General features: G+C 49.8%; 2 protein-coding genes across 3 annotated transcripts in view; both read left to right on the top strand.

Annotated features, from left to right (window-relative positions):
• Positions 1 to 19,551, top strand: part of MAPRE1 (microtubule associated protein RP/EB family member 1) — a gene marked incomplete at its 3' end in the record, with an annotated part of 218,294 nt that overhangs the window by 9,262 nt on the left and 189,481 nt on the right. The gene's annotated exons all lie outside the window — the stretch shown is intronic.
• On the top strand, positions 1,494 to 18,115 carry TM9SF4 (transmembrane 9 superfamily member 4). Of its 2 annotated transcripts, none has more exons than XM_082007351.1 (18): positions 1,494 to 1,658; positions 7,828 to 7,941; positions 9,547 to 9,646; positions 10,067 to 10,235; positions 10,315 to 10,444; positions 11,468 to 11,591; positions 12,456 to 12,574; positions 12,697 to 12,808; positions 13,298 to 13,368; positions 13,662 to 13,794; positions 14,338 to 14,419; positions 14,528 to 14,603; positions 14,934 to 15,017; positions 15,207 to 15,382; positions 15,722 to 15,785; positions 16,370 to 16,489; positions 17,033 to 17,122; positions 17,493 to 18,115. In XM_082007351.1, the coding sequence occupies exons 1-18, from the start codon at positions 1,569 to 1,571 to the stop codon at positions 17,640 to 17,642; spliced, it is 2,004 nt and encodes a 667-aa protein (XP_081863477.1). In that variant the 5' UTR covers positions 1,494 to 1,568; the 3' UTR covers positions 17,643 to 18,115. The 2 variants fall into 2 exon arrangements, with proteins under 2 accessions (XP_081863477.1, XP_081863476.1); XM_082007350.1 differs by having other exon boundaries at positions 1,494 to 1,661.

The raw sequence follows: 19,551 nt of genomic DNA, 5'->3' as shown, positions 1-19,551 counted from the left end.
CCTGTACTATGCCCACCGTGTTAGCAGCAGTGAGCACTTGCGCCTGCACTTCCCTGTCCCACTCGTGATCTGCCTGCGCACGCCTTCCTCTGCCAACCTGGCCCAGGAACCTGAGCCTGCCTGGTGTGGCTGGGCTGGAAGCGGGGGCAGGAGGAAGCCATGCTCAGGCCAGCCCTCTGGGTCTGCCAGACAGAGGGAGAAGCAACGCGGGGCCGTACCTTGTGCCTTTCACACGTGCCCCAGCGCCCGTGAGGCTGCTGCTCTGGGAAGCGCTGGCTAGATGGTGGTTGCCTGCGCCGGCAGTGCCACGCAAGAAGGGACGGGACCAGGTCTGTTTCAGCTACAAAGAAGAAAAACCCAGGTTATTATTTTTTTTAATCCTTCTGAGATCTTATCATGCTGTTTGGCAGCAGTAGGTGCTTTAGCTGCGCTGGCCTCAGCGAAATGCTGTTATGCTCCGGGTGTGCTGTGCAGCGCCCATGTCCCTGGTCCCTGCGTGTCGGGGAAAGCCCAGTGGATTCCCACCTGGGCATGCTGCGATGCAGCACGTCGGCTCGTCCTCAACGCAGGTTCCTGGGTTTTGAATGTCAAGTGTCGCAGAAACATGTCTCTCTCCTGGCCCTCCCGGGTTACCCTCACGGTACCCCCGCTGCGGAGTGCCCGTTTGGGTGAGGCTGTGCCCAGGAGGTGGGCAGCGCGTGCCTCAGGGTTCGGACAGGCACAGGCAGCCCCCGGACGGATCTCCCCGCTTGCCTTACGAGGCACTTCTCCAGCCAAGGGCAGCCCCAAGCCGGCCGCCAGTGCCAGCCCAGCCCAGGAGCCCTCTCCCTCCCAGGCAAAGCCCCGCCGCTCGCGGGCGCGACTTAAGCCACTGGGGCAGTATTGGCATGGAGCTCTGTGTTCCTTGCACACTCGTTTTTTGTTTATTTTTAGTATTTAATGATGGGTTATTTGGGGAAAAGGAGTATTTTTTTTTTAAGTTTGCCCTGTATGACTTATAGCAGGGAGCTTCTGGGCCTCTGATCACATTTACCTCACACAAAGAGGCAAACACCGTTGCTTCTATGCTTTTATAACAGCTTGGGAAGCTTCTTTTGTAATTAATAAAGTATTTATAAACCTCTCGTCTTTTGGCATTTCCTCACGTTCCCCAGCCCGGGCGGAGCGGGGTGCGGATAGGGCGAGGCTGGGTGCCCGCATTGCCGGTCAGAGCAGGCCCAGCCGGGCCCGTGGACGGGGAGGGGGCAGACCGGAGGAACCGCGCCGGGCCGGGCCGGGCCTCCCAGCCCCGCCGCCTCAGCGCCCGTACCGAACATGGCGCCCGCGGCGTCGTGCCCGCCCTCCGCGCGAAGGTCGCTGCCCTCAGCAAAGATGGCGGCACGGGCTGCCCACTCCCTGCCGGGCTCCAGGGAGCCGGAGACCCGCTGGGGACCGGAGCGGCGGCCCCCGGCCCGCCCCGCCGGACAGCAGCGCCGGGCTGGGCTCGGCCCGGCCCCGGCACCGCCCGCAGCGGCAGAACGGAGCCCCGCCGCCCCAGCCAGCCTGAGCCCGCCGGGGCCGCTGTCGCCATGGCGATAAGCCCTGCAGCCAACCGCGCGCCGCTTCCGCTGACGTCCTCCCCGACACGTGGCTCCAAGATGGCGGCGTCGGCGGCGATGGTGAGTGTGGCGGCCTGAGCGGCTGGCGGGGCCCGGCCCGGCCCCGCGTCCCACCCGCCTCGGCCGGACCCGGCCGGCGTGGGCAGGTGGCGCGGCCCGGGGGCGGTCGCGGCGCCGGGCGCAGCGAGGGTGCTGCGGGTCGGGCCCGCACCGCGCTGGAAGGGACGCGGCACCCGGCCCGCAGCCCCGCCGGTCCCTGGCCGGGGAAGGCTTCCCGATTCCGCCTGGGGCGTCGTAGCCGCCCCGCGTCTCCCCAGGCGTGTCCCTGCGGCCCGGGCGGCGGCTGGCGGTGACACCGGCGGAGGGCAGGGGCGAGCGGGGCAGAGCTCGGGCCGCCGCTCGGCGCCCGCGGGCCCAGCGGCGCGGAGCGAGTCCCTGCCCCGCGCTCTCTCGGCAGCAAATCGTTCCCGCGATTCACGGCGTTGTCCGGGCAGGAGAGCCCGGGGCTCGGCCGGGGGCACGGCCACGGCGTGAGCGGAGGCGTTGGGCTGTAAGGAGCACCGGTCAGCCCTTTCTTCCCCGTGCGGTTCTGTCGAAGGGAAGCGTGGGCCTGAGCCAGGTGCTTATGCCAGGTGAAGAGCCTGTTGCGCTGGGGTTTTCACGAGTGTTTGGCGGTGGTTATTGCCTTCGGGGCCGAGCAGCCACTTTACCTCCCCGCGTCTCTGTTATTATTATTGAGTTATTATCACAGAATCGTTAATTCCCTGAGTCCTCGGAGAGCTGAAGTTGTTTCTGGTGGGGAATTTGCTGAGGTAGGCGAGCATCGGTGTCACTTCATGGAGGAGAAGATGAGCTGCTGAGATGTTAATTATCTGCCTGAAATCTTGGAGTAGAAAAATGGATTTTCCTCCTTGCTTTCATAGAAAGACGTTTCCTTGGTAATGCATTGAAAGAATAGCTGTATGAATAAATTATGTGTGTTGATACCACGGTCGCTGTTGGCCAGGGTGGGGGATGTGAGGTGACTCACGTAGCGTAAAGATTGGCAGAAACTGGAAGGGAAATTGGAAGAGTGGAGGTTTTAATTTATTTTGCTTTAAGCATCTTCATAATCTGCTGGCTTTCTCCCAGGCAGTGGGGAGGGAGTGTCTGAGCTTGCTTTGAGAGCTGAAAATGGTCCTACTGGGAATTTCCTTGTAGTGTTCTCTCTTATGAAAGGCGGAGAAGACTGCTAACAGCTCTCCTGGTGTCAAAGGAGCTCTCTGAAATCAACGTGAATGCAGCACTTGTCTCCTTTTGAAAGGCTTTCAGTGACTTCTCCGAGTGCAAGGGTGAGCTGGGAAGAGATGCAATAAAGATGGGCTTGTCCAAACAGCTGTCAAGAACATCTAACGAGGCAGCCCTCAAACGAGGGGGACAAGTGTCAGGCTGGCACCTCAGAGAGGGTGAAGAGCAGGTGCTGTTAGCATGGTGTGTGTCCTGTTAATGTGCCTGAGGGTAGAATCAGTATTACACGTGGGAGAGAGCTTCATTTTGCCCTGTTACGTGTGGAGTTTTTTTCCTCCCACAAAGTAGTGGGTTATATCTTTCCTCCCTTTCTGTCATCGTATTAAAAAGTTGCGCAAGTGAAACAGGATGTCAGCTTTGTGAATCCAGATGGCTCTGCATAGGTTGTGTTTTCCCTGTTTTTCTTCAAAACTGTCTTTGAAAGTTAAAAGCTCTTGATTATGGCTGTTTGATGTCCCTCTTGCCCTTCTCTGCAGAAAAGAAATGTCCATCATCTCATTCATATGATATCCATCATTGTCGCTTCCTACTTTGTTTTCCTCCCTTTGAGCAAATACTATATTGTGTTCTTAAGTTCATATGTGGATTATGAAACTGTAAGGCCTAAACCAGCCCTGATACAGTACTAGCCCTGTTAAAATGCTTGCAGAATACTTGAAATTGCTGCTGCTTGGAGGTTTCTTCAGGTTGTCAGTCTGTAGAAAACACTTGCCAGTAACCTGGGCAGGGACGTCCTGGCAAGCGAATGGCCCGGCCATGGGCCCTCTGGGTTATGTTAGAGCGTGTTGGCAGAGTGTCACAGGGAGAAGCTTCTTGTCAACTTCTGTTTTCCCTCTTCCCTTAAATAAATGTTGGGGTTCAGACTCTGGCAGCGGTAGCTTCTGGGGCCGCAAGCCATAGGGAAGCCCACACGTGTGCGTGGTAATGGCATGAATGGACGTTCATGGGTCTCTTCACATTGGTCAGGCTGGAATTTAGCTAAACAATTCCTCTGTTCTGGCAGTGTGTTTTGTAAACCTTTTGTGAATTCGCAGAAAATGGCAATATTGTTTAAGTCTTTCTAAATGAGATAAAGTGGAGAAACTGTGTCCTGGAATTGTTTGCAAATATCAAGTGTAGTGATAATTATCCAGAAGCACCTTCTGGGAGAGGGTTTGTGTGTGAACTGTTCTCGTTGCTGCGCACAGGACAAGAAAATACTGTTAGAATGGCTGCAAGGACTGTTTGAGTTAATCTATTCCTACAGCTAAGTGCTTCACTCTAAAGTTAATTACAGGAATAGATTTTCAAAATCTTTCCAGAGAGATCAGGGTAGTTGCCGTCGCCCTTAGAGGACGGGTGTGCCGAGTTATGTGACGATGGGTTGCTCGGAGGGATGGTTAGTGTAGCTGTGCCTGCACCATCCTGCCTGCACCGTGCCAGGTGTTCCCGGGGTGACGTGCTGTGCCTGGTCTCCTGCCAGGATTTCCCCAGGCTACTTTCTGCTGGTGTGAGAGAGAAATCCGAGTGTGGCTTCTGTCGGAGTCCTGTGTGCAGGAGGAATATAGAGACATGTGAAATAGATACTTTAAATTTTTTTTTTTTTTCCTTTTTTTGAGAGAAAGAGGTTTGCTTTCCTTTAGCAGGCTTTTTCCATGTGATAGATCACTTCAGTGTGAGTAGTGCTTCCTGCCAGGCGCTGTGATTTGGGGGACAGGGGCAGGAGGGGTTGATTGTGCTTCTGCAGTTACTGCTCTCATTTAGGTCATATTCCCTTAAAAAAAGGGTCTCTTGCAAGTGTGTGTCTGCATGTACGCATATTGTAAAATAATAAGGCTTAGTCAATCCAAATTATTTTTGTCTATATGCAGCTGGGGTTTTCTTGATCTGGAGTTGTGCATATTTGTTGTGCTACTTGTTGCTTCGTTGTATGATTTCCTGGCACCTCAGATGCAAGACTCTCATCTGAGAGATTTTTTGTGCCTGTGTTTTGAAACGTAAATAATGGGTAAAGGCCACAAAGGCGGTGTCTGGTGTCTGCTGGAAGTCTGTGCCTCACCGGGACTCCATGACTGAACCAAAGCAGAGCTCTGTCCTGCAAGTTTTGACCTTGCATAAGAGATCACTTGGCTTGCAGGCATCTCCCAAATGAGGTGATTGCCTGGCCAGGTCCATGAGTTATGCATGCGTCCGTGTTGTCATTGCTAAGCTGCTGCCTTCATCTGGAGAAGATGAAGCACATCTGTCAGTACTAAAGCAAAGAAAGGCCCCTGGCTTCAGCCTGCATGTGGTCTGCCAGGTGTGAGCTGCCGGGTTAGGGACCTGCACTGGGCATTTTCTTCAAATTTCACTTCCAAAGCTCCCCTCACCTGTTGCATAGCAGTGTTCCCATTTCTTGCTACCAAATGTTTTTTTCCTGGCAAGGCTTTCCATAGTCCCCCTCTTGTCTTTTCTGTTGCCTGGTGCTGCCTGAGTCATCATCATCTGTATGCAAAAAGCCTGATTTCTGCCAAAGGTGTCATGAAAAATTTCATCTTCTACGTGCTTGCATGTCTCCCGAGCGCCTTCCAAAGTGCTGTCCTTATCTTGTCGTCTTGCAAGCTCTTCGGGGCAAGCTCTTCGGGGCAAGGAAACACCTGTGTGTTTGGTTTTTTTTAAGTAATATTGCCATGTGTGTCTGGCACTTCAGTGACAAACGAAGTGAGATAATTGCTACAGGTCACTGGCTGCTGTAGAGCGTGAGGTAGGACAAGAGTGCTGTTCCCTTCCAGTGCTTCACCTGCCTGGGACACTTTTTCCTACTCGGTCGGAGAGTCACAGAGCACTCTTTTACAAGATCAGAGAAGGCAAAATTTAGTGAAGTACAGAAAACAAGACCCACGTTGTTTCAAGGTTAGATTGGTATTGAAGTCCAAGCAATTTTAAAAAGAGTGCTTCCCAGTTGCTTTCCAGATGAGGCTTTTTGCCTGCTCTAACTGCATTAAGCTGTGCTTAGAATGGATATGAAAATCTCCCCTGTAAGCAAAAAAGATACATCAGATAATTTCATATTAACACGTTTTATGTAGGTGCCTAGCATTTGCATCTTAAATACATTTTAGATTAAAAAAAAACACCAATATTTTTGACTTCTTTTTTTCATCCTGCTCAGTGCCAGTAATTCTGGATGCTCTATTCACCTTCACTGGTGTCTGGGCCAAACGTACCTTACTAGCCTCTGAATAAGGCAAAAGGAAGGTGATGAGGAGGAAGGCAGCGTGGGGGCAATAAACGCAGATTATCTCTTTTTTTTTTTATTTCCCCCAAGCTGGTGAAGGATCCCCGTGATAGAGCTGCTGTTTGTCCACACCTGGCTTGTGAAAGTTCAGCTGTGGAATGTTTCCTCTGGCGCTGTGTGAATGCTGACTGTGCTCCAGTGCCGTGCGGAGTAAGACGCTGTGGCTGTAGCAGCCTGCTCCTTCCAGCCAGGAGGAGCGGTGCTGTTGGCAGTGCCAGTGCCCCGGAGCCTGTGTCTGTGCCCAGAGCTCCCGCCAGCCCCTCTCTGGGTCCCGCATCCCAGCTCCCCTCCGCCTTCCCCGTGGATCGCTGCTGACAGGGAGCAGCCGTGCCGGGGCTGGCCGTTTGGGACAGGCTCTGTGGGTGGCTGCCGGGAGCCCGGAGCTCAGCATGCTTCCTCTGCCGAGGAGGGGGTATTCAGCTTGAGTCTGCAAGCCAGGCTCCTGTTAATTCCCTCACGGCCTGCCCAGACAGTGTGAATTGGGGGGAGGGTAGTGCTGAACCCCGTGCCCTGCTGAGCCAGAGCATGCACCAAGCCTGTCTTGCTTGGTCAGTCCGTTTCCTCTCCCTTTTCCCTTCTAGGTTCCTCTCCCCACCCCTGATCACAGAGCTCCGCTTTGGAGGTGGAAGGGCAGTATGTCTCCCAGAGACTGACTCTGCCTGCCCTGCCAAGGATGTGCAGGGGCAATTGAGCAGCAAATTGGGTTTATTATCGCTGCAGCCCTAGCTCAAGAGCTGTTCCCAACCAGACTCCAGGTTTTGTGTGGTTTTCTAATGGTGCCACAGATGCAGGGAGTTTAGGAGAATGGGCTGAAGCCAGTAATACAGTGAGATTATACCAGAGTTGATATTCTAATCCAGCCAAGCTGCTGCTGCCCAATAGTCTTTAAAGCTTGATTTTCATTTCAGCCCTCCTGTTCATGCTTGAGCTGGGCTGGGTTACCCGAGGTAACGGTAGGGACTGAGGAAGTGGCAAAGCACGTTCAAGGATTTGCTGCCACTTCTGTTGTACGGGGTCTGGTTTGTGCTGGAGTCCCTGTGGAACTGACTGAACCTTCCAGCCTCACCCATCTCCTCACTCCCTGAAAACGGGGTGAAAACTTTTTGCCATGTTACTGAGCTGTGTTGTGGCCCAGAGGGGTGATGAAAGAAGAGTGGAATAGGAGGGAGCGGTGCTGTGACCGTCCCTTTGGATGCAGCGAGTGGTTAGTTTGGTGTCACACCTTTCCCTTCACTAACTACTCCACTGTAGGTAGCGGCATGTGAGCATCAGTCTGTAAGCGGCTGCAGGGACTGATGTGGGACTAACTCCTGACGTGCCAAGCTGACTGAAATCCAGCGCTGGGGCTATGGCCCTCTTCTCTAGTAATCCATGGGGTTCTCTAACAGCGGGACATTAGATGGGTGAGAGTAGAAAAGTCAGGTGAAGGCCCTCTAGATGAAGCGTGTTCCAGATAAGAAGTGCAGTTTTCTTGTGGTTGCGTGAAGCCAATGTTTTCCTGATTGCAGGTGAAAAGACAGAGGCATACAGAGTGAAGTGACTTGATGAGAGTCACAAAACAAAGTTAAGAACAGCTTTTCTGAATTCAATTTGTGTTTTCTGAGATGAACACTTTTAGTGTTGTTGCCCGTCTCTAATGTTGTTCCCATGTTTCTGTTGTGTTCATGTTTCTTCTCCTTTTTGCAGGAAAGGCTAAGATATATGCTGGCCTTGCTGTTGCTGCTGCATGGTACAGACTCTTTCTATGTACCTGGTGTGGCTCCTATCAACTTCCACCGCAATGATCCTGTAGAAATAAAGGTAGGATGAACTTACATGGTGCTGGTTTTTAGTTTTAGGTTTTCTTGTGTTTTGTTTTTTTCCTTCTGTATATCACAGCAGCTAAGTGGGACTAGAAAGTCAAATTTGGGGATCCTGTTACTAAAATTTTGGGGGCAGATATTTGCTCTTTTTCACAACATTTGTGTAGTGTTGGGGATAAGCAGCCCTTAAGTGGTCACTGTCGTCATTGTACCCTGCAGTTCCCAACATGATTCTTTTTCTTGTTTCTGATATCTTCTATCAAATTCATTCAGCAGTTGCACCAAAGTCCTCAAGACGTTGCTCTATTTGGGAAAAGAGCCCTCTTTCTAGGGGGCTTTGAAGTTAATTTAATCAGAGGTTTCTTTCCAGCATTATACTGACTTCCAAAGTGCAAGGCAGGGGGGCCTTTTAGGTGCTGGATGAATGTAGAATAAAGAAGTGGTTTGAATCAGACCTTTTCAATTTTCTGTTCTACCTGGTTTGCACATGTTGTGTCTTCAAGTCAAGTGAAATCCATGATAAGCCCTTTCCAAGTGCAGGCATTTGTCCTTGAGCGTTGCAGATCTTAAACCCCAGGCTTGCTGAAGAGCTGTTCCCATGCAGTATTGCTGGTAGTGAATGATGGAACTGCTTCCTCTGTACAGGAGAAAGCCAGGCTTTGTTTCCAGACATCAGCAATTTATAGCCCATTTAATTTATTTTTCTAAAGCTGTGGCCTCTGTCTCAGCAAAATCCGGCACCCTTGGGGATGCTGAGGCTTGCTGCTCCCACATGAAGTACAACACAGTTTGCTGCCTGGCCACAGGGTGCCAGACGTAGGCTATTTTTAAGCAAATGAGACTTGCCTGTGGCTACAGTAAGCTTCCCAGAAGAAGGGAGTGTTGGAGTGGCTGTTCTCAAAGGGATTTCATGAGCCAAATGCTTCCTCAAGTGATAAGGCAAGTCAGCTTGTTTGCCAGCGCTCTTCCAATAAATGAGCTTGGCTTCAATACAAAGGACTCCTGATTTTCAGAGCGACTGCGGCCTTGGTATCATGGTATGTCTTGTGCCATGTGATTTGTGGGAACTCTCCAGAAATGTTTGGGTTTTGTCACCATCCGTTGTCTTCCCAATCTGATGATTCTATAGCTTTCCTTACAGAGATAAAAATTGCTGAACTCTTCATATCATTAGAGGCCAGACCTCTAGGTCCAGTGTGACATGAATTTTTGGGGGGGGAAATGGCCGCAGTCTTGTATGAAACATGACTCTTGAATCTCTTTTGAGCTCTTTGTTGTTTCTTAGAACTCCACTGAGTCAAAGTTGTGAAACCAATCCACCATGCTTCCTTCTTCAAGTGTTACTCTGTGAATGAATTGCTACTAAATCACAGTGTAGGGAATGTACAACTAACAATTGTGCAAAAGGAAAGAAAGCTGGAGCACTCCCAGGAACATGTATTTTTTTTTTTTTTTAATTCTTTTAATTTTTGTATTTAACAGCTTCCAGAAGTGAGCTTTATGGGAGGTGTCTTGAAGTAAGCTTCAGCTTCTGGCTGATGCTGAGAGGATAGGAAACTATCCAAGTTCTTTCATGGGGATAATCCTTCCGTTCTTCCGCCAGGCTGTGAAGCTCACCAGCTCACGAACCCAGCTACCATATGAGTACTATTCGTTGCCCTTCTGCCAGCCCACCAAGATAACATACAAGGCTGAGAATCTCGGTACGTATCTGTTGAACAGTGTGTTCTCCAGCAGTAAGTGGGCTGCCATTTATGAACTGCATGAGGGTATGTTTACAGGAGTAAAAGCAATCGCAAATGTCATCTCTAATAAACTGTTCGTGGAGAGCCTGCTTCCTCTAATTTGTTACATGCTGCCTGTTTGCAAACTAGGATGTCCCTGTATTGGAAAGAGGAAACGCCTTTCCTGAAGGAGGGCATGTAAACTGCTTCATAGGTAGAGCTTGATACCTCCAGAAAAATAACTAAACTATCCTTCGATCTTATCCTTGTGAATCTGTGGTGACAAAGGAGACTTGCTGTCATCATTCCAGCTGTACAGTGTGCTGCCAAGCCAGTGGCAGGATCAGTGGCCAGAAGCCTGGCAGTCTCCAACACTGCCCTTGTTTTCCTGTTTTCCAGGTGAGGTTCTTCGGGGGGACAGGATTGTAAATACGCCTTTCCAGGTTTCCATGAACGTGGAGAAGAAATGTGAAGTTCTGTGCAACTTTCCCAATAAGCCAGTCACTCTGACAGTGGAGCAGAGCAAGCTGATTGCCGAGCGGATCAGGGAAGATTACTATGTCCATCTGTGAGTCATCTTGAGCGTGGGTTTGTGTCAGTGGGGATTCTGTGTTGTGACAAATTTGATCTGAAATTTGTGTTTTCAGCATTGCTGATAACCTCCCTGTGGCAACACGGCTGGAGTTTTATTCCAATCGTGAGGAAGAGGAGAAGAAGAAGGAGAAGGATGTGCAGTTCGAGCATGGATACAGGCTTGGGTTTATGGATGGTAACAAGGTAGAGAATCCAGATGGTGTCTCAGGGGTGCCTGTCAGAGGGTGTTAGAAGTCCACCAGAGAGTATCAGAATTGTGAATGCACCCAAAAGGTTTTATAAAGAGTGGAAATATGGGAGAGATTTCTTACTGGAAGAAGAGAGCAAGTGCTGGACTACTGGTACGATAGCCAGGAGTCATAGCTTTGACTCGCTGTATAACGTTGGACAACCTTGTGCAGTAGTTTCCCCTTGGTAGGACAAAGGCAACGTACCCCAATGGCTGGCTAATCTCGAGTGGTCATGGAGCATCTTGTGTTAAAAAAAAGTCAAGTGTTTATTGGAGGAAAAGCTGCTTAAGTTTGCAGATGGAAACTTAGTATGTGTATTCCTGCAGATAGTTTCCCTGATCGTGTGCCCCAAGATTAGCTGGTTGGCTTACCCGACGCATCTGTTTACCATGCTGAAGTGTTGAGTTGCACACGCAGCTCTGATCGCTTGAGCCTACATTCTTATGGGTGAATGAACCTGCTGTGCCAGCTTGGGGCTGCTGTACTTTGTTCGTGTAATGAGTGATCTAAGAGCCTTTTGCAAGCGCAAGCTTAGGACAGCTGTGGCCCCCCGGAGTCTGGGTAATGTACGTCTGCCTGGTAGAAAAAGCAGGCAGGAAACTCGGGGTTGTAGCTACTGAGGTCTTACCAACCTAAATTTGGTGATTCTGCTGCCGCTGAATGCATGTTTGAGATGTGAGATACAATGATATTTTCCAGGCCAGAAATAGACTGAAACACTGATCCTGATGCTTGGAGTGGTTGAGGTGTTACCTTTTCAACATCTGTTCTCTCCTCTTGTTCTTTTAGCCTTGGAAAGTGTTAGCCTGATCTTGCTTTGTAGCACAATGCATCTAGGAACAGTTGGAGCCTTTAGTTTTCTGCACTGAAGCTGCTTTCTGCAGTTGTTGCTTCTAAACTTTGCCTGTTCCTCCCTTGGGGTGTGTCCTTGTTTCAGCTTTTTACTAACTTTTTACTTAATGTCGATCTGTTTTAGTTCTACCTGCACAACCACCTCTCCTTCATCCTTTACTACCACAGAGAAGATGTGGAAGAGAAGCAGGAGCCCACCTACCGGGTTGTGCGCTTTGAAGTGATTCCGCAAAGTATTAAACTAGAAGGTAAGAGACTCCTAGGGAGGGGCGCAAAGGAGAAGAATCTCTTGTAGGGCCAAGAGATGAACACCACTGATGTATCAGGGTGCCAGTTGTTGCTTCCATTATGGTCTTGGGGCACAGAAATGGGGGAGTCTGAATTGTAAGAACAATAAATCCCTTTGTTGTTAAGGAATTAACAAAAATAGAGAGATATCCTTGAAATGCAATCCATGGAAAATTCATATAAAAGGTTGGAGTCTTGGGGTTTGGGGGTTTTTTGCGCTGTGTCACCTAGCATGAAGTATGCATGGCGTCTAGTGCTTATTGTGGCCCAGATCTCCCTCAGTGGGATGCTACGTGCTAGTCCGGAGACCCACAGAACATTTGGAGCTGTTCTAGGGGGACGGAATGTTAAAAAGAATGTTAAAAAATAATGGTTAGAGGGAAAACACTCCTCCCTCAGTGAGCCCAACATGAAACAGGTGTCTTGACAGGAAGTTGCTCATCACCTGTGTCATCCCGTGCAGCTCTCCTCTGGCAGCGGTAGGCTCTGCCGCAGAGGGCTTGTTTCTCAGCGTATCATGTGCAATAGAGGATTTGTTCACGGTCTAGATCTGTGGCTTCAGAGCCTCTGGCTTTTATCTTTCCAGTTAAGGAAAGCCTTATGCATAGCTTTCCTTAAAGTTTGTTAATGGTACTCCACTTCTGATCAGAAGAATAGTTTTGAGAACTGCAAAGCAGGTGAGAAAGGAGTGAGTGCTTTCCCTGCAGTATTTGGAGTAATTGTAGCCCAGTGCCTTCAGGGTGCCTGGGGCCAGGACGATGAGTGGGAGAGGTGGTGCCTCGAGAGAAGGGCTGACCTAGTGTGTGCTATGTTTTCCCTTACAGACTTGAAGGCTGATGAGAAGAGTATGTGCACCCTGCCTGAAGCCACGGGCTCTGCCCCTCAGGAAATAGATCCTTCTAAGGAGAACCAGTTGCTCTTCACCTACTCTGTCCACTGGGAGGTGAGGGAGTAATGGGAAGCTGGCTGGCAGCTAACTACTGCTGTGACATGTGTCTGTCACAGAGGTGTTGTGGAAGACATTGGGAATGTGCTGGTATGAGAAGAACTTTCCTGTTCTTTCAGGAAAGTGACATTAAATGGGCTTCCCGCTGGGACACCTACCTGACAATGAGTGATGTGCAGATTCATTGGTTTTCTATCATTAACTCGGTTGTGGTCGTCTTTTTCCTTTCAGGTGAGTGAGATGTGTGGGGCTTTACCATTAATCTGCAGGGAACTTTCTTTTAGCCTCAGCTGCAGGTGGCTCGATGAGCATGTGGCCATGTCTGTACCTGATGAGAAAGGGCAGGAAACGAACATTAGCACATAAAACCTCCTGGTTCAGGCAGCGTCCCATGGGGTCAGACAGTTACCCACTTCTGCTCTCTGACTGGGGTAGTTGAGGGAGTAGAATGTGGTTAACGCGTATCTTCCATGTCCATATTTAAAGAAAAAAAAAAAACACAGGAAAGCCACAGAGCCCTGTTCCTGCTGGAATACTGCGTTCCCTTCTCCCTGAGGCTTTGTTTGTCTTTGCTGAAGGCTGGGGGAGATGGCTAATGACTCAAGGTCTCCTCTCCTAGCCAGACCTCTGTGTTGGTGGGAGCCATGTAGTTGCACAGCATGAGAGCAGCACAGCCGTGTAGGAGCCTCTGAACTAAATTCAGTTCGTGCTTGTTTTCAGGTATTCTCAGCATGATCATCATCCGGACTCTCCGGAAGGACATTGCCAACTACAATAAGGAAGATGATATTGTATGTGTTTGTTCTTGGGGCTGGGATCAGAGAGGGAGGGAAGCAGAAATGAGGAGGGATCTAGTCTGAAGACTTGCATGTATTGTCTCTTTCCTTGCCCCTGTTTTGCTTCGAGCCCTTAAGATGGGAGAGGCAGTTCTGTCATGTGCTGTCACAACACCTTTGGCTCTGTGTACAGTGGCAGATTACCAGTTCAGATGCCTTCAGACCTACTTTTAGGCTGGCTGTGGTAGGATCTTCATTTCCACCGTTAGACCATATCTAAATACCTTCTTTTCCTGTTGTTGCTACAGGAAGATACTATGGAGGAATCTGGTTGGAAACTTGTGCATGGAGATGTCTTCAGGCCTCCACAGTATCCTATGATCCTCAGCTCCCTCCTGGGATCTGGAATTCAGCTCTTCTGTATGATCCTGATTGTCATCTGTGAGTGGCACGCGTGGCATGGGGTGGCTGTAAAGAGAAGAGGAACGATGCTTAAGGGCATTTGTAGCTCCCATTGACTTCAACCCATGCTCACCTTAGCTTGAGTGAAGTCACATAAGGCTGCTTCCTCTCGCAGGGTTTTTTGAGGCGACAGGCCTGTGCACAGCATTTCTGAGTTTCTAGATAGCATTTCCCAGCCGAAGGCATCTTTTTGTGTGTGTAGTTCCTGTTATCAAGATAGGAGCCCTGGGTGATAGTGGGCTGAGACACCTTTGCACATGTGTGCCTTGCTTTCTGAGTTGCACCTGCTCAGATCTCTGGGGAAACTGAGCCTAAAACATGGTCTATAACTTGAGATCAAAGCTTCCTCTCTCTGGCCAGTGCTGGAGGCTGTGGATGTGTTACCCTTTGAAGGAGATGAGGTCTGTGACAGAGATTCCAGGCAGCTGTGGGCTGCATATGGGACGGGCCCCTGTTGTCCCGATGCTGGCTAGCACACGTACACCAGAGCTGCTGTTGTTTGTCCTTTTTTTCCCTCCACAGTTGTTGCTATGCTGGGGATGCTGTCGCCTTCTAGCCGGGGTGCATTGATGACTACCGCCTGCTTTCTCTTCATGTTCATGGGGTAGGTGTGTCTACCGCTTCCCACAGCAGTGCTGTCCTGCCTGTCCCTCCTCTCCCTCTCCCCAACAATGAAAGCTAATTTTCTTTGTCTTGGCTTGTTTCTGTCCAGGGTTTTTGGTGGATTCTTTGCTGGCCGCTTATACCGGACTCTGAAAGGACATCGATGGAAGAAGGGAGCCTTTTGTGTGAGTCTTGTGGTGTTCTGTGCTGTTTATCCAGATTTGCTGATGGCAAGATCTGTGGATAAGCCCCACATTTATTTGTGGGTAGTTGGACGCAGCCTGGCTGTACTGCAGAGAATTGGTGTGGACTGAGTCCTCGTAGCCTCATCTGAAAGGGTGAACACCAGAGCATGTACTAAAGCAAGAGGATTGTCTGAGGTCCGTTGTGTTTTAGTGCTGTAACAAGAGGGATGCTTCCTCCACATGTGCCTTGTCCCAGCAATGGATTCATTAAAAAGAAACACCTGGTTGATTAGTCATGTGTTTTCTCTTAACCCGTGTTTGCTCTTGCAGACAGCTACCCTGTATCCAGGTGTTGTATTTGGGATCTGCTTTGTCCTGAACTGTTTCATCTGGGGGAAACACTCCTCTGGAGCGGTAGGTACCCCCTTCATCCTGGAGCCTGCTGGATGGGAGGAGGGTGACTGGGCTGGCAGGGAGTTGCTTAGTTTCACAGCATTTTTCTAAAGAGTGGTGCCAGTGACTGGAGACTTGGTCTGGCTTCAGTCTCCAGGGCGGGTGAACTTGCTGGCAGCCTCACTTTTGTGACTCTTGGTGTGATTCCAGGTGCCTTTCCCTACCATGGTGGCCTTGCTTTGCATGTGGTTTGGGATCTCCTTGCCCTTGGTCTACCTGGGTTACTACTTTGGATTTCGCAAACAACCGTATGACAATCCTGTACGGACAAATCAGATTCCCAGGCAGATCCCGGAGCAGAGGTGGTATATGAATAAATTTGTTGGGTGAGTGATGAGTGTCTAAGAAATATGGTGAGTTAAGCCCCCTCCCCTCAGTCCCCTTGGGCTGCTGAACATTGCCTTCTGCTGGTCTCTGGACACAGACAGATGGCAGATGTGCTTCCTTGAGTAATGCGCTATCAGAGACAATCTTGACAATTTTGATGTGGTATGACCGGTGCTTATAAAAGTGGTATGTGCTCCACAGGGAGCAGCTGTGCCATTTACTGTGTGAAATGTATTCTAGGAATCTGGAGCTGTAGAGCTTTTGCTGGTGTAGTTACAAGGGACTTTTAATGGCCAGTTATATTGTGCTGCTTACGATTGTTATTTCTCACTCTATAGGATTCTCATGGCCGGTATTCTGCCTTTTGGAGCTATGTTCATTGAACTGTTCTTCATTTTCAGTGTAAGCATCTGACCCACTTTGTTCCTGAATAGGATTCCTCTTGTGCCAAAGCTTTTGAAAGGGAGAGAGCATCCACTGGGCGCGTTCTCCTGTTCCTGTATTACTGAAGGGGCTATTTGCTCCCTCCAGGCCATTCAGAGAGCGCTGGCTTGTGGGTCTCTTCAGACTGTCCTCTTGCTGAAGACACCTGGAGATGTCTAGGGTACACTCCTTGGTGATTTGAAGGATGGCGGTGAAGATTAAAGCTTACTGTAACATTATGTCAAGGAGGGTCCTGGTCTTAAGACATTCACCGAGCCATTCCAGCTGCTGCTTGTTTTTCACATTCTGTGGACAGGGAGGAATTTGCTGTTCCATTGCTAGGGAGATAAGGGGAATGAACAAGCTACCTAAGAGCTGTCTTTGGGCACCTTTTTGCAACCTGATTCCTCTAAGTAATGTTGTGAAATGCATTAGGTCTGCAGTTTCATCTACATGAGGCCAAGGGGCCTCTCGTTTTTCTGTGGGTTAGCTGCTAGAAGTCACTTATGTTCGCTGATTGATCACAGTAGCGTGGAGACAAATGTATGCTGTGTCTGTTTCAGGCAATCTGGGAGAACCAGTTCTATTACCTTTTCGGCTTTCTCTTCCTGGTGTTTATAATCCTGGTGGTATCATGCTCCCAAATCAGCATTGTCATGGTGTACTTCCAGCTCTGTGCTGAGGTGAGATTTCTGCACTTGTAGTTTCAGTAGCTCAGGGTACACACTTGCTCCTGCAAAAGCACAGGTCACATTATTGCTGCTGCTCAGCAGAAATCTGGTGTGGCCCAGCTTCATGAGTGTCATTGTTCTTAACACCACTTGACTTCAGTTCTTTTTGAAGCTACTTGATTATCTGGTAGGCTGGGAACTGTGGTTTCATACCAGAAGTTCTGCTGGGAGCAGGGTATTTTGAGCTGACATCTCTTCCCAAAGAAACTATTTCTTTCCATCCACGTACAAAACAAAACGTAGGGCTGAAGGTGGGCCATGTTCTTCAGTAGTAGGTGCTGTGATACTGACCTGGCTTTACTTCACTGTCAGCTTTTCATCCTCTGTGTTTGGAAACACTTCTGTGACAAAATAGCTCCCCCAGCCCCAAACTGTCATTTTCCTCTGAGAGAAAATGGGTGTTCTCCCTGTCCCAGAAAGGTCACAGCTCCCCTGAGACAGTGGCACAGGAAAAGGAAGCCTGTGGGATAATGCTAAGGCTTTTTACCCTGTCAGGATTACCGCTGGTGGTGGAGGACCTTCTTGGTGTCTGGAGGATCTGCCTTCTATGTGCTGATCTATGCCATCTTCTACTTTGTGAACAAGGTATTGTTACTCCTCTTTCATAAAAGTGCCACCTTTCTGGAGGAGATTGTTCTGTTTGGGAAGGGACACAGTGGGGGTGCCTAGTTCTAGTCTGTCCCGGTGCCAGCCCAAGGCAGCTCACCAGCCAAGGGGCTAACAGTCCTTCCAGGGGGGAGGGGAGCCCCTGCCTGCGTTACCTGTGCGGAGCGGTGTTCCCTAACCCCTCCTCAAAGGTGGTGTGTCTTCAGCTGGTCAAAAATTGAGTGGAGGGTTTCCTATACCTCTTTGTTGAATGCTGCCTTGTAGAGGGCACTGGCTGGTTTGGGGAGCTTAACTCTTGTTATCTCTGTACTTGATTTTGCTTCGTTTTTTGTTTCTTCTTCTGTTTTAGCTGGATATTGTTGAGTTCATTCCCTCCTTACTATACTTTGGCTACACCGCCCTTATGGTCTTGTCCTTCTGGCTCCTTACTGGCACCATTGGCTTCTATGCAGCCTACATGTTTGTCCGGAAGATCTATGCTGCAGTGAAAATAGACTGAAGATGCACAGACCTGGCAGAAAATAGACACCTCTGAATGCGTGTCCTCCTGGGAGTGAAGGGGACATCTTCTCCCAACTCTTTTAAGGAGACAAAATCCAGTAGGAGAGTGACAAGAGAAATAAATAACTCTTCGTTTTGGAATGTAACTTTGGCACAGTGTACATGGATTCTGGGCTACTTCTGGGGGGAAACGGGGTCTGTAGATACCTTACATTTTAACTTTATTATCCTGTTCCATATTTGAGGGAGTTTTTTAGCAGAGAAATATCCCTCTGTATAAGTAAACCCCCTTTTTGCTAATTCAGCCTTTTTTTTTTTTATGTTGATGACGAATGGATTTGAGACAGCAGTGGAAACACTTGTGAAAACGTTTTCTTCCAGCCCCTAGGGTGCTCTAGGATTCAGGGAGACTCTTCAGACAAATATTAGACTGGGTTTCTTTCCTGCCTTCACATCTGCGCAGAAGAGGGAGCTTGACTATGACAAAATAAAAGGAGCCTAGAGGCTTACCCAGCGTGAGCCTGGCGTGCCCTGACTGCAGAAGTCCTGGCTTCGGCTTGTTTACAGTTTGATGGAGGTGCCGTTCGGAGCTGGGAAGTGCAATTTCACCTGAGAGAGCTTGAGAACTGTCACCCTCAGCATCACTTCTCCCTCCCTCTGGCCTTGGACAGCATGGGCCACTCTGGATGCTTCCTCTGGAAGGGCTGAGGGAGGGGTGGATTTCCTCCCTTTGGGAAGGTGCAGCAGGATGTGACGTTCCGGCGAAAGCGGCGTGATTGTGCTGGTGCTAGAACACGGGACTGGAAGGGTGCGCGAGGGAACTACAGGGCCTTGTTCTGTTGATAGCTTTGCTCCAGCTGCGGGAGGAGATGGGGCAGGCGTCCTTCCCGGGACCCCCGCTGGGACCGCGCAGAGCCCTGTGGAGAGAAGTGCCAAGCAACCCGATGCAGTATTGGGCCCGAGCTGCCACGAGGCATGTGCAGGCCTTGCAGGAGGAGCTGGGGGCAGAGGGAGAGGCACCGAGGAGTCCTCCCGTTGCCAGGAGTGGGCTGTCTCACTACCTGCCCTGTGCTCCAGCTGCTCTTGCTGCTTTCCTCTCCTCTCAGATTCTCTACCTCCAGGGAACAGAACCAGTGTATGGCCCTAAGCTGTAGCTTGTTCTTCTCCACGAAATAGTCGAAGCCCTGTGGGATAGCCGATGTGGGCTCTTCTGCAGTGGGCTCCTCTTTTTCCGTGGCTTGATGCCTCCATCAGCCCATGGGAAGCTCTTTTTAAAAGAGGTTGAAGTTTTTGTTATTTTGGTCACTTAAATGATACTTACCAGTGAAAAAGTTCCACATTACAGTGAAGGCTCCCTCCATCCCCAGACTAGCTGGATTCAGTCAGGGCTACAGGGGAGAGGTTTTTTTTAGTGAGATCTATGAAAATTTTGCTTTTCCTTCTTACTGTAGTAAGCAGTACGGTCTCCAAATGACCAGCTGCCACAGGTGACACCGTTCCAACCCAGAACTGTCCAAAGCCCCCCCCTGTTATCAGTGCTATGTGCAGCCTTGAGGGGTTTGGGGCTTTTTTTAACCCCAATTGCCATAAGTTTCTGCCAGGTCCATGCAAGGACCCGTGTCTCTTATGGACGGCCTTGCCCCCTGCGGGGACCTGGCCTCCCAGGCAGCTCGACTCCTTGGCACAGAGTCTTTCCAGCCTTGCCCGAGAGCTGCTTCAGCCGCCCGTCATGCCAAAGTCTAATCAGCCAGGAATCAAGGATGGAAAAAGGAAGGAGGGGATGCGTGAGCCAACTGTGCTGTGGAGTCCTGCGTCAGTTCTGATTTGAGATCCCTCTCTGAGATTTTGGTTGATTTTTTTTTTTTTTTTTCCTGCCCCAGTGGAGAGGCTCAGCCAGCATTGATTTA

Source organism: Phaethon aethereus (assembly GCF_964289735.1).
Source record: "Phaethon aethereus genome assembly, chromosome: 16".
In the NCBI taxonomy this organism is placed as follows: Eukaryota; Metazoa; Chordata; class Aves; order Phaethontiformes; family Phaethontidae; genus Phaethon; species Phaethon aethereus.
Note: the sequence above shows the minus strand (reverse complement) of the source record. Positions and strands in the feature narration are given on the sequence as shown.

Excerpts from the sequence above, each read along its gene's own strand:
- TM9SF4 (XM_082007350.1), top strand. The coding sequence starts at position 1,569 with ATGGCGATAAGCCCTGCAGCCAACCGCGCGCCGCTTCCGCTGACGTCC. Across the intron at positions 9,647-10,066 it reads ATACAAGGCTGAGAATCTCG|GTGAGGTTCTTCGGGGGGAC; the intron begins GTACGTATCTGT and ends CCTGTTTTCCAG. Across the intron at positions 15,018-15,206 it reads GGAAACACTCCTCTGGAGCG|GTGCCTTTCCCTACCATGGT; the intron begins GTAGGTACCCCC and ends GTGTGATTCCAG.